Genomic DNA, 14,355 nt, shown 5'->3' on the forward strand with positions numbered 1-14,355 from the left:
ACCAAGTGGGATTCTTTGATCACTGCCTACCCCTATGATAAGAAAGCGTGATTTTATGTATTTATGTAAAAAATTAAAGAAATTTGCAATTCCCACAAAAATAAACGCCAACACGTCTACTTGCATACATCCAGACTTCATTAAAATATACGTTATATAAATAATACTTAACATTTTTATTTATAAACGTACCAACAAAAACTGCGTCACATTTCAGATTAATCTCGCTCTCGTCTTTGAGATGAACGGGTGACCTATATTTACTTTGGAGAATCAGCTGCGAAATGGCTTGTGAGGGGAGAGTACAGAACATAGAATAGGTGTCGCTAAACAACATACACTATACATCTATACTAATATTATAAAGCTGAAGAGTTTGTTTGTTTGAACGCGCTAATCTCAGGAAATACTGGTTCGATTTGAAAAAAATATTCAGTGTTAGATAGCCCATTTATTGAGGAAGGCTATAGGCTATATATCATCACGCTACGCCCAATAGGAGCAGAGTACCAGTAAAAAATGTTACAAAAACGGGGAAAATCACGACGCATTCTCTCTTATGTGACGCCTTCTTATTTATATTTTTCAAAGACAACTCCCCCACTAAGAATTGCTCTTGTGTCGCGGGGACTTTTACAAACATACAAACAACGGACACAAAGTACAACCAGACCTGAAACAACTATTTGTGGCAGTGCAGAAGGCATAATAGGATACGGGAATTAACGCGAACACGCATTTTACCTTAAAATGCCTAACGTTTCGGCGCAGGTTATGAAAGTAAAAAGTTATGAGTGTAGAAGGCACTAAGCAGACCAAAAAGGGCCACTTACTACAAGAGAGTACGATCCACAAATAATTGTTTCGGGTCTGATTTTACTTTGTGTCCGTTGTTTGTTTGTTTGTAAAAGTCCCCGCGACACAAGAGCAAATTTTAGTATGGGAGTTGTCTTTTAAAAAAGAAGGAAAGAAAATGTCGGCCGTAAGTCGTTTCAAATTCGGCGTTGTTGTTACCCATAAATAACTTTAGAATGTTCATTACAATATTTGTTGTTATTCTCTTATCAATATTCATATAAATAACTGTAATTGGGGTTATCACTATCTTAGTATTACGTGCGAAATGTCTTGTTTACATAATAAACTTTATGTACTTAGGAAATGTGGATTATATTCATCATCGATCTAGCCTTTCTTTCAACTATGTTGGAGTCGGCTTCCAGTCTCACCGGATGCAGCTGAATGCTAGTATTTTACATGTAGCGACTGTCTATCTGACCTTCACAACACAGTTACCTGGGTTATAACACGATACTAAGTAAGACTGGTTGTCAGACTTACAAGCTTCTTACTATTGGTAACGACTGTCAAAGATCTTTGAAAATGATAGTCGAGGTCCCCATTTTAACGTGCCTTCCGAAAAACAGAGAAAGACGTAATGTATAATATGGTCACCAATCTACAGACCAAACTCGGCAAGCGTAGATAACTTGAGAAAGTAATCCGAGCGGCTACTCAGCCACGAGCTCCTTCTAAATCTGTTTAACAAATTAGCGTTACCTTTGACTTCGAAAAAACAACCGATTCAATTTACCAAAATATATCGTGTTATCGTACTGCGTCTTGAGTTTTAGTTACAATGTTGCAAATGTATTATAATTTGCAATAATTATAATTGTACAATATCTATTCAGGTCGTTATAATTGATTGTAATGTGTTATTACTAATGAACCATTCGACCTGAAGTTGTGTGAGGTACAGCCAAGCTTAGCTTCTTTTTCGTTAGTATTAAAATATCTGTCATAAGAAAAGATTATCCATTAATACACCCTTTTAAGAAAGAAATAGATCACGATGTCAACTAAATTTTAATAAATAATACATTTATGTAAAGCAATATCAAATCAATAATTTTAAGCATGCTCCCGTATTGATTTAAAGTAATTATATTACTTAGCACCATCATGTGGGCTAAGGTATATCTTTCTCCTTAATTAAATAAACTTTTTGGATTAGACGTAGCAGGAACACTTTGGGATTCCTACTTGTCTTACTAAGGGAAAGCATATTTACATAATCTATTATTTATTCATTTATTTTTAACTTTATTTCTTTTGCTATTATCATATAAACCAGGTCTATTTTAGACATATTTTTTACCGCACATTATCGAGACTAAACAAGGACTAAAACCTCAGCATACTATTTCAGTGGAACCATCAAGATATTATTTATTATAATGGTACAGCTAAACTTGGCTCTATTTTCACATGTGTTATAACATTGTTGCAGGGAACAAGAGCCGAATTGCGAGAGGGAGGCCTCCTTCAAACGAGAGGCACCGCTTCAGTCTAATAGATCAGGTAAATATTACTATTTATATATACTGTCCCACTGCTGGGAAAGGGTCCTCTCGCAGAATGAGAGATAGTTTAACCCCCGGTCTCTGAGGTACATTTGGCGGTAGTTTATCTATTCATTAGCGTTTAAACTTTATATAAAAATAACGCTGTGGAATAGATAAACTACCGCTTAACTTACGCAGAAACTGGGCATAAGTAAACCTTCAGTCCGTTAGGTTGATTAAGTGTGGATTAACTCTGATTCTCAAGCCTATGAGGTTTCGTCACGATGTTTTCCTTCACTGGCTAATTCGCGCGATTGCATTTGCATTAAAAAAATGTTCTTTTCTTTTCTCGTCTTTTTTTTTTGCCGGTCGGTAAAGTGTCAGCAGTCTCAGCTGTGGGACATAAAAATAAATTTAACCCATTAATATCCCACTGCTGGGCAAGGGTCTCCTCCCGTAATGTGGGAGGGGTTAGGCCTTGAGTCTACCACGCTGGCCAAGTGGGACATTAATGGGTTTTTATTTAGTTTTATGCGAACAACTTGGTAAGATTTAGGGAAGATCTACGTGGGAGGTGACTTCTAACTTAATCAAGTGTTTGTCTGCAGAATCATCATCATCATCAGCGGACACAGCGTCTCAGGGGTCTGGGTCGGCTGCCGCGCCAGCACAGCGGCCAAAGAGACATGAACCACAGGTATAGCCTTTATCTACTCTAGCCTCCGTGGCGCAGTGGTTAAGGTCACCACGTCACTACCATGTGCGATCCACAAATAATTGTTTCGGGTCTGGTTGTGCTTTGGGTCCGTTGTTTGTATGTTTGTAAAAGTCCTCGCGACACAAGAGCAAATCTTAGTGGAGTTAGGAACTGTGCTCGGTAGATTTTTTCCAGTAAGGCTTGCTCCACACATATTCAGTTCGGCAATATTTATCAAACAACAAAACCGACTCGATTTACTTGTTTGGCTTGTGCCGATCGGGTTCATATACACATTCGGTTTTACCGACCGGCTAGGCCGGTTAATGCCGAACCGTGTCGCTGCCCTGGTTTATACTTAAATACCGAGGGTTACTTTTACGGTTTGTGAAACTATAATAATAAGTATAATATTCCTGTTAAAGTCATCACACATAATGTACCCGCTTCACAAAATTACTTTCATGTGGTATCTACTATCTATACTAATATTATAAAGCTGAAGAGTTTGTTTGTTTGTTTGTTTGTTTGAACGCGCTAATCTCAGGAACTACTGGTCCGATTTGAAAAATTCTTTCAGTGTTAGATAGGCCATTTATCGAGGAAGGCTATATAACATCACGCTACGGCCATTAGAAGCCGAGTAGCAACGAAAAATGTTCCAAAAACGGGGAAAATTATGACCCATTCTCTCTTCGGTGACGCAAGCGAAGTTGCGCGGGTCAGCTAGTGAATTCTATTATTATTTGCTGTGCAAAGATAGAGTCGAAATTCAGCTTCGATAAAAATATTTTAACAGGCATGGAACCCGAGACTTCTTAGTCGAATACTCACTGAGATGACAGAGGCGGTCCAGATATTAATTTTTAAATCAGAAAACAACTACATCACTCTAGAAATATTATAATTTTTCCTGCATCATAAAAGTAGTACTATTTTTTTTTTCCTTGAAAGTTCACTCATTACCATTCTACAGATAAATTATATTATATCAATTAGGTTACATATGAAACCAACACAATTGATAAAAGTTTGCAAAACTAAATTGATTTTTTATCAATTGTGTTGGTTTTATATAAAAAAATAATCGAAACTAGTTCAAATTCCCACGTTCAATGTTACCCAAATGATTCAAAGTTACCCAAGTTGACTGTATTTTATTATATATCTATACTCAAGACCTTTTCTTTACACGTGTCCTGAATCATGAAACAAAAATATTGTAATGTCATTCAATTTGACAATTCTATAATCTACCATACACCTGTTAATTTTCTATACCAAATAAAGGATTCGTATATACCAACTGACTTCAGTCTATGCCAATATTTCCTTCTAGTTATACGAATATGTATATGTTGGTAGTACATATTGTGAACAGCGTTACTAAATATATTTTAACTATTTAAACGGGATTTGTTGTTAAAATTCCTTTATTTGCATTAAGTTTTTAACGGAGTGGTAAAAGGCCTAATATTGTTAATTGCAAATATGTAAAAATGCGTTCTTTGGAGCAAACCGTTTTGAAAATGATACCATGTGTCTCGGTGAATGTGAGTATGACAATAAAAAAAAATCAGTTTTAATTAAAACTAGTTGATTTTAAAAGACTATTGATTTGTCGCCACGCTCTCTTCCATTCAGAGCTTGAGTTCCCATGCCGGGCAAATGTACTAGAAGATTTTTCAAATCTATATTAAAATATTTCTCAAAAGTAGCCCGGAGTTTGGTAAAGTGCCTAATATTATGGCAATAGGCTCGCCCCCTGTTACATGGGACTAACATTGTTAATGGCGAAACGTGGGTGAATTTCATACACCTTTGATTTCAGACTGCAGTCATGATATTATGTATGACTCACGGCCTGACCCCTATTTCGGGAACCCTTTGCCCAGCAATGAGACAGTCTTGTATGTAAAGAAAAGAGTATATGACTTATTGAAAACTTTTCTTGCCAGCTCTTCTCATTGGCCCTACCTTCCGAACTGGCGGTAAATTCACTCTCTGTATCATTGGCTATCATAAGTGCCAGCATTTGACCTATATGAATAAACGACTTGATTTTGATTGTGATTTTGAAATCTATGTTAATTTGTTTGTATGTTTGCTTGTTTGTAGAGGGAAGAGCGTCGCCAGGAAGCGGCCAGCGCACTGCGCGTACAACCTAATCCTTTATTGAGGTAAGTTATATTTAATTACTCATTAATTGCCATTATAGATAATATATTATATGATAATGTAGTGATAGTTGATTATATTGATAAGAGTATAATAGTGTTGTCAGTATGATAAGCCGTTGTTAACTGTCGTTTTTAATTGCTTGATTTTCGTTAGGTTTTGTTGCCGGACTTCGGAAAGCACGCGAAATTAAGATCAGCTAAAAAAAAATTGTATCGATTCAAAGATCAAAGTTTAATTAATAACTGGGCTAGCTAAAAGTCTATAGTTCTTTAATTAGACTTAATGATTGCTAACGTTTTCGAACTTAATTATCTCTGATGGTAGTTTTTGGACGCGCTAAATGCGCTAATCTTTGAAACTACAAAAAAATATTTTCTACATATCGGGTCGGGGAAAAAGTCTTTTCGCATTATAGTATGTATGAACTTGTAATAAAATCTCTTTGGCTTCAAGAATCACAAATGAGTACACGGTTCATTAGGTTTCTTTAAGTGAGCTCGTGAGGTACCCAAATATCGAGCTTTTTTGTGTAGAGAAAAGATTTTATTACAAGTTCATACATACTATAATGCGAAAAGACTTTTTCCCCGACCTAATGCAACAGCCACATTTATTACGAAGGCTATAGGCTACCTAACATCACGCTAAGACCTACAACAGCGGAGTAATCTCTATAAAGTATTATCTCAAGTAATACTGCGCAGCGTTGAATGCTCAAATAAGCGTAAATTTACGCTCAAAAGCGTAAAGGTTCGACGACATGTCGCAAGGTCTGATCTAATTTAATATATCTGAAGAATCATTCATACATACTTTTTGTGATTTCTCTTTGATTCATTAGATATCGTTTTAAAAGGTATTTAATTAACCTGTGGAGATCCGGTCGCGTGTAATTTTTGTAAAATGATTATTATAGACATGCGAGTGAAGAAGAGATGCTACCTTTTTTTAAAGTAGGTTAAAGAATGACACGGAACAGAAAGAGATACCGAGTAAAATGGAGAATTTTGCTTTTTATTGGAGTCGGTTAAAAATTTTACGTGTTGTCAAAGAATAGTATTTTGTATAGGAAAGAGAGAAAGTAAATTAGGGTTGATTTTTGAAGTGCAAATAGGCTATGTGTATTCTGCATTCATTATTCAACTATTTTTACACTAAATTTAATTAAAATCGGCTCAATAGTTTAGCCGTAAAAAACATGATAGGAAGATAGATATTCTAAATTTTCATACTAAACTTATGAATTGTTTTTGTTTGTTTGTTACTCTATCACACGAAAACTACAGATCAAATTTGATGATATTAATATGAAGTGTGTAATCTAAATAAGGCCTGTTTCTAACGCAAGATGCGTTTTTCCTCAAGAAATCTTTCTATACGAGCGAATTCGCGGGCAGTACCTAGAAGTTAATATTTACAGTGGCTAAGAGCTAACCTTTAAGCATAACCTTACAAAGTTCACGATATAAATGTCGGTGGGCCGCGCCTTATATACAATATAGGTAACATTATGAGTTAATGTACGATGTTCTATGCCAATCATTTATCTTCCATCAGTATATGGTAGCCTGGTATTTGTGAATCATATTGTCATGGTTTGTGTATCATAGTGTTAAATTACTACTGCTTTCTTTATCGTGAATGAAACGGATTTATCGAAAGGAAATATTATCCTTACGTTCCGACCGCGTGAAAAATATGCTTAAATTGTAGCTTACGTACATGTATAAATAAATAAAAATGTCTTAAAAAACACAATTGACAACATAAATGGATGTGACGGTTGCCTCATGCAAGGGAAATTCGTGAGTTTCCGAATGAGAGAAAAGCGTAATATTATCTATACTAATATTATAAAGCTGAAGAGTTTGTTTGTTTGTTTGTTTGAACGCGCTAATCTCAGGAACTACTGGGCCGATTTGAAAAATTCTTATAACATCACGCTACTGCTATTAGGAGCGGAGTAGCAACGAAAAATGTTACAAAAACGGGGAAAATTTTGACCCATTCTCTCTTATGTGACGCAAGCGAAGTTGCACGGGTCAGCTATGTACATATATAATAAAAAATAATGTTTAATATTTCAATTTGTTAGATCCCGCACTCTCCCGAACTTCGGCGGGCGCGCGTCCCGCGAGGCGTCCCGCTGCGACACATCGCGGCGCGCGCACCACATCACCATGGCGTCCGAGGACCTGCTGCAGCCCGGACACGTCGTCAAGGAGCGATGGAAGGTACCCACACTCGCAAATAACTGACACTTACATTTTACATATTATACTCGGGCCATTTCATACGTGTGAACTAAGAGCCCACTAGGACGCCATGGCGGCGTCGCTGGCTACGTATCCAAGCAGTTACTATTGACATGTCACGTCGCCACACCGTCGCCACGTGAGTTAGGTGACATACATTTCAATATTAACTGCTTGGAAGCCAGCGACGCCGCCATGGCGTCCTAGTGAGGTAGGGCTCTCATGTCATTATATCTCTCTCTCGCTCACTACACATAGTCACATTCCAATTATTCTTTTGATTGTGACGTAGCGAGCATGTTTGTGACGGCCTGAGTATAGCAGTGTTAGCCGAGTGGTATAAGTTGGCAGCTCCCATGCAAGTGCTCGATAGTTCGAACCCGAGGCAATACACCAATGACTTTTCCAAGTGATGTGTATTATAAATAATTGCCACTTGTTATAACAGTGAAGGAAAACATCGTGATGAAACCTTGCATGTATAAAAATTGTGTAAAGTTACCAACCCACAATTGGCGTGGTTGACTAAGTCTAATCACTCCTTCGATTTGGGTGACCCTTGCTCAGCAATGGGACAGTCATGGGTTAGAAAATGAAATTCTATAGGATATTCATGATTTTAGGAAAATGTCTAACATTTTACCATATTTGAAGACACTTTAATTGTCATAGTTGTGTCGTAAGGTAGGGCCAAGGGAAATAGCTGTCTTCTTGCCACTCCTCTCCAAAAAAACTCGGTATTAAACTGGCAATGTGTCAAATTTCCAGGTAGTGAAAAAGATAGGTGGCGGTGGTTTCGGCGAGATCTACGAGGGCCTGGACCTGGTGACGCAGGAGCAGGTCGCGCTCAAGGTGGAGTCGGCGCGCCAGCCCAAGCAGGTGCTCAAGATGGAGGTGGCCGTGCTCAAGAAACTGCAAGGTAACTGACCTGATTGATAATGTACCTTTTGCCAACCTTAATTGAGACGCCCATAGCTAGTTGTGCTCACCGATCACCCAACGATCTGTGGGTTAAGCAACAGGTATTTGAACTGGGCGTCTCCGTGCTTCGGAGGGCACGTAAAAAGTTGGTCCCGCTTGTTGTCAATTAAGATGACTGTCGTTAAGCCACGTCAAAGGCCTTCGGGCGGCTTAAACAACTTTGACACTAGGTTGACCACTAACCATACTATAAGAAGAAAGAGTCAACCTTAGAGTTTGCTGTAGTGTGGAAAAGCAAGTAGTCAGGAGTTACTTAGGTCCCCCAACTGCTATAATCCCAATAAGTAAGAATAGTTGCTTTATGCCCGGTTTCTGAAGGACATTTAGCGGTAAAATATTAAGGTAAACATCGTGATGGAACCTTCTACTCTAAGTTTCTTAAAACAGTTGCATGATGGGGTGCAAAGTCTTCAAATCTCAGCCAGCGTGGTGGACTCAAGGTTCAATCCTTACTCTTGCCCAGCATATTTCAACTGTGCCTTTCTTTTAACTACGTTGGAGTCGGCTTCCAGTCTCACCGGATGCAGCTGAATACCAGTGTTCTACATGGAGCGACTGTCTATCTGACCTCTACAACCCAGTTACCTGGGTTATATTACCTATGTATGTTTGTGTGTGGCAGGCAAGGAGCACGTGTGCCGGTTCATCGGCTGCGGACGCAACGCTCGCTTCAACTACGTGGTGATGCAGCTGCAGGGCCGCAACCTCGCCGAGCTGCGCCGCGCACAGCCGCGCGGGGCCTTCTCGCTCTCCACCACGCTACGGTACTACTTACCACTTTACTTTATATTTCTATAATTTTATCAACATTAACTATTTCATTTTAATTATGATTATACAAAATATTAATTATGGCGGAATACTCGATATTTATAGTGTAGAGTTGTAATCCTTTTACGTGTGGCCACACAAAACGAATATTTCGGCCGCGACTTTTGAAAAATTAAGGCTTATATATTTAGGTTTGGAAATGTAGGGTTAGAATCTTGACTCTACATGAAATTGGCCGTTGGAGCAGAAAGGTTCTGGAGTGGCGACCACGAACCGGGAAACGTAGTGTTGGCAGGCCCCCCACAAGATGGAGCGACGACCTGGTAAGGGTTGCCGGAGTCCGATGGATGAGGGCGGCCCAGGACCGGTCCTATTGGCGCTCGATGGGGGAGGCCTTTGTCCAGCAGTGGACGATTCCCGGCTGAGATGATGATGATGATGATGATGAAAATATAAAAATGTGACAGTACATAAACTTACTACAAACGACGCCTTGTCAACCCTGAAAACTTCAGCATGCCGCTACAGCCTTAAACATAATTTTCTTATATTTTTTTTAACTAAGGTAGTTTTTAATGTCAGCTAACCGTATTTATTTTGTAATTACAGATTAGGTCTTCAAATCCTGAAAGCGATTGACTCCATACATTCTGTTGGATTTCTACATAGAGATATTAAACCTGTAAGTATTATTATATATTTATAACAACAGTAGCTTCGACACGTTACTTCTCTCGCGTTATAAGATTTTTCTAGTCAGTTATTCTATGTAATTTGTATTGTATTTATCTTTATCTTTAAAAGTAGAGCTCGTGGCTTAGTTAACAACAGCCGCACGGATCGATCTCTAAGATTAAGCTAAGTTTGCCGAGGTCGTTATGTGGATGGGTGACCATATTATACATAACAAGTTCCTCTGTGTTTCGGAAGACACGTTAAATTGTGGGTGTAATTATTTAAGATCTTTGACAGCCGTTAACAGCAGTCAGAAGCTTGAAAGTCTGATAACCAGTCTTACCGAAGGGTATCGTGTTATAACCCAGGTAACTGTGTTGTGGAGGTCAGATATGCAGTCGCTACATTAATTAACACAGCTCTTAAGGGCATACAAAGTCCCGCGATTAGTCAGCGTGGTGGACAAGGCCTAACCCCTCCCTCATTGCGGAAGGAGGCCCTCGCCCAGCCCAGAATATTTATGTTTTGTTTTCTATATTTTCAGAGTAATTTCAGCATAGGACGTCACCCGTCTAACAGTAGGAAGGTCTACATGTTGGACTTCGGGCTCGCGAGGCAGTACACCACTAGTAATGGGCAAGTGCGGCCGCCGAGAGCCGCTGCCGGATTTAGAGGTAAGCAACTGTGATGAGGAATGGAAGTGGATGGGTGACCATTTACATGTACCCTTAATTTTGGACTCGTGAGACATGTTGTATAGTACGCACCATTTATATTGATTGTCTTTGTAACGCGGTCGGTAGTATATCCGACTGCTAATCACGATGCCTCGGGTTCGATTACCGAGAAAGGTATATTGGTAATTTCTTATCTATACTAATATCTATACTATAATATTATAAAGCTGAAGAGTTTGTTTGTTTGTTTGTTTGAACGCGCTAGTCTCAGGAACTACTGGTCCGATTTGAAAAATTCTTTCAGTGTTAGATAGTCAATTTATTGAGGAAGGCTATAGGCTATGTATCATCACGCTACGACCAATAGGGACGGAGTAGCAACGAGAAATGTTACAAAAACGGGGAAAATTATGACGCATTCTGTCTTATGTGACGCAAGCGAAGTTGCACGGGTCAGCTAGTATTACATATTTACAAAGTTTGGTAACGTGCCCGGTATATGGCAATAGACTCGCCACTAATTATTAATAATTAAATTATTAATAACATTACTAACATTGTTAATAGCGAAACCTAGTTGTATTTCATACACTTTTGTCGTCACCTTTGGGTATAACAGACATATTATGTATGTATATTCTAATATACATGTGAGGAGCTCGTGGCTTAGTTAACAACAGCCGCGCGGATCGATCTCTGAAGTTAAGCACCGCTTGCCGAGGTTGATCTGTGGATGGGTGACCACTGACCATCTTATACATATCGAGTTCCTCCGTGTTTCGGAAGGAACATAAAACTCTGGTATTCACCTGCATCCCGTGATACTGGAAGCCGATTCCAACATAGTTGAAAGAAAAGCTAAGCTATATCTAATATATAAAATTCTCGCGTCACAGTTTTCGTTGCCATACTCCTCCGAAACGGCTTGACCGATTCTCATGAAATTTTGTGAGCATATTGAGTAGGTCTGAGAATCGGCCAACATCTATTTTTCATACCCCTAGGTGACACTTTTTTTATTTAGGTATATGGCATAACAACGTGTGCCGGGTCAGCTAGTTCTAATATACATGTGTTTGCCCCCAGGCACGGTCCGCTACGCGTCAATCAACGCTCACAAGAACAAGGAGATGGGCAGACACGACGACCTCTGGTCCTTGTTCTACATGCTCGTAGAGTTTGTTAACGGACAACTGCCGTGGAGGAAGATCAAGGATAAAGAACAGGTGAGAGCATGGCAAAGTTAATTATAGACGCAAAGTTGCGTAGTTAGGTTAGATTGCATTTTGGGGCAAATTTAACATGACGGCCAATGTTGCCCTTAGTGGCAAAGTTACTTCGGCAAAGTAGTTTTTTTCTCGTTTATCTTGTGGCGATGCCGGCTTTATGCCTAATTCCGCCAATAACACAGTATTACATAAAATATATCAAAAAAATTTCAAATTACGTTTTTTTTACTGCTGTGCAACCTTGTTGAATAAAAAAAACCAAAGTAGCCTTATGAGGCAAAGTTGATATGGTGGCAAAGTTATCCTTTTACTAGCTATATTGTGTTGACTGGCAAAGTTGGTTGGAGTCGCAAAGTTATTCAGACCGGCTAGCTATTCATGATGGAAAAGCAATTGTCGCTTTAGTTGGCAGAGTTGCCTTGCAATTTCGTCGGTTAAGTCAATTAGCGCGGCAAAGTAAGCCTACCTACATTTCGTTTAAGTAGCTACCTACTTGGGCCAGGTTACAAAATAATTATAATTTTAAATATTTCAGCTAATTCTATACATTTGTACCCCACAGGTCGGGCTCATGAAAGAGAAATACGACCACCGTCTCCTCCTCAAGCACCTGCCGTCAGAACTGCGCCAGTTCCTGGAGCACGTGCAGCAGCTGGAGTACGCCGACACGCCGGACTACGCCATGCTGACGTCACTGCTGGAGCGATGCTGCAAGCGACGCGGCATCAGGGATACTGACCCTTATGACTGGGAGAAAGATGTAAGGGTTTTACTTTATATTAACTACTGGCCTTTGTGGAGGTCAGATAGACAGTCGCTCCATGTAAAACACTGGTATTCAGCTGCATCCGGTGAGACTGGAAGCCGACTCCAACATAGTTTGGAACAAAGGCTAAGCGAATATATGTATATATATAATATACTGGCCTTTTTACCCATTACTATCCCACTACAGGGTAAGGGTCTCCTCCCAAACAAGGGAGAGGGGTTAGGCCTTGAGTCCACCACGCTGACCAAGTGCAAGTTTGGGACTTTTTTAATATTAGATTAAGCATTTCTAAATAAATAGAAGAAGTAAAGATTATTTAAAAAAAGTTACGTATTTTGTACTGAAGTATGCTTTAATTAAAATAAATTACTTTCAGGCATATTTATTTTAACCCCAGCTCTATACATTCCAATGGGTGAGAATCAAAAACGCGATAGTTATACATACTGTATATAAACATTGTTTGTTTAGATTCTCATAGAGAGTATTAAATGTCGATTTTTGGGAATATTATTGTGTATGTATATGTCGATTTTTTGTTTGAAAATTTTCGATCGTTTTTGTGGGGTCGGAAGATTTCGATTTTTGACACCATTATGACAAAGTGCGTATAGATTTAGGCAGGATAACATGCAATACAGTAATTATTGTTCTAATTATTATAATGTATAATGCAGTTGTGATATTTCGCCACATTATTTCTGGCAATAGTTCCCGAACAACAAAACCGATTCGGAGAAATTACTACACTTGTTCGGCTCGTGCCGATCGGGTAGATTCTTCAAGTCTCATTCAATGCGGTTTAAGTCTGCACGCACAGAAATGTGTACGTTTATAACCTTCTCCCTACACGAAAAGTTGTTTCTTAACCCAAATAATGCCCCAATATATGTATTTTTCAGTTAAATAGTCAATATTATGTATGTATGTGTGTGTATGGCAGGCGCAGGTGTCCCGCTCCCGCGCCACGGTGCACGCGGCGCCCGAGCACGCCGCGCCCACCGCGCCCGCCGACAGCGTGCCCGACCATGTATGTACTGCCATTACATAAATTTTTTATTAGCCTCTTATGTGTCCCACTGCTGGGCAAAAGCCCTCTTTCCTTCAAAACCTGTCTGCTCTATGCCAAGCTCCGACACGATAGACCTGTAAATGCCGTTCAATTATTATATGTCGTGGTCGGCCTCGACAATGATGTCCATCATATGGTGTCCAATTTGTCGCTCATCTCTCCGGATGCTTGCGTGAAACATGGCATAATATATTTATACTTTTTTTTTAACTACACGTTTGGTGCAGTGGTTTAAACGGTCACTTCGCCGCAACAACCGTAGCGCCACGTATGGTGGGTTCGAATCCCACCCGAGACAAATCTTTGTGTGACGAGCACGAGTATTTGTAAATACATGAATTGACATTTACAAGTATATAAGTACGTTTTTTAGTTATTTGATTACAGCACAAGCTCTGCTTAATTTAGAATCAAACGACTGTGTGTGAGTTGTCCAATAGTATTTATTTATTATGTATGAGCTAATTTTTCCTTAATTTTTCTCTCTAGACTCGTCGGCGCTTAGAGACAGAAGTGACCACAGCAGTGGCGACAGACACACAGACTCCAGCACACAAGGACAAGACCACGGACAAGCGCGCCCACCCCGCGTCCCCGAGACACAACCAACACCATCTTAATGGATACGTGAGTCTTATATATACAGTCACACAGACAGACAGACGGACACACAGACCCCGGCACACAAGGACAAGACCAC

The 14,355-nt window shown here is 39.4% G+C and overlaps 1 protein-coding gene across 5 annotated transcripts in view; it reads left to right on the top strand.

Moving 5' to 3' along the window:
- Asator (tau-tubulin kinase asator) overlaps positions 1 to 14,355 on the top strand; it is a 103,272-nt gene that overhangs the window by 56,918 nt on the left and 31,999 nt on the right. For all 5 annotated transcript variants that reach the window (XM_076132654.1, XM_076132651.1, XM_076132653.1 and 2 more), the window contains 12 exons: positions 2,294 to 2,364; positions 2,957 to 3,045; positions 5,164 to 5,225; positions 7,322 to 7,460; positions 8,250 to 8,400; positions 9,085 to 9,226; positions 9,843 to 9,915; positions 10,453 to 10,582; positions 11,672 to 11,811; positions 12,377 to 12,574; positions 13,527 to 13,613; positions 14,145 to 14,282. In XM_076132654.1, the coding sequence (XP_075988769.1) occupies positions 2,294 to 2,364; positions 2,957 to 3,045; positions 5,164 to 5,225; positions 7,322 to 7,460; positions 8,250 to 8,400; positions 9,085 to 9,226; positions 9,843 to 9,915; positions 10,453 to 10,582; positions 11,672 to 11,811; positions 12,377 to 12,574; positions 13,527 to 13,613; positions 14,145 to 14,282 (1,420 nt within the window). The remainder of the gene's footprint in view (positions 1 to 2,293; positions 2,365 to 2,956; positions 3,046 to 5,163; positions 5,226 to 7,321; positions 7,461 to 8,249; positions 8,401 to 9,084; positions 9,227 to 9,842; positions 9,916 to 10,452; positions 10,583 to 11,671; positions 11,812 to 12,376; positions 12,575 to 13,526; positions 13,614 to 14,144; positions 14,283 to 14,355) is intronic.

This window comes from Anticarsia gemmatalis, chromosome 28 (genome assembly GCF_050436995.1).
Source record: "Anticarsia gemmatalis isolate Benzon Research Colony breed Stoneville strain chromosome 28, ilAntGemm2 primary, whole genome shotgun sequence".
Classification (NCBI taxonomy): Eukaryota; Metazoa; Arthropoda; class Insecta; order Lepidoptera; family Erebidae; genus Anticarsia; species Anticarsia gemmatalis.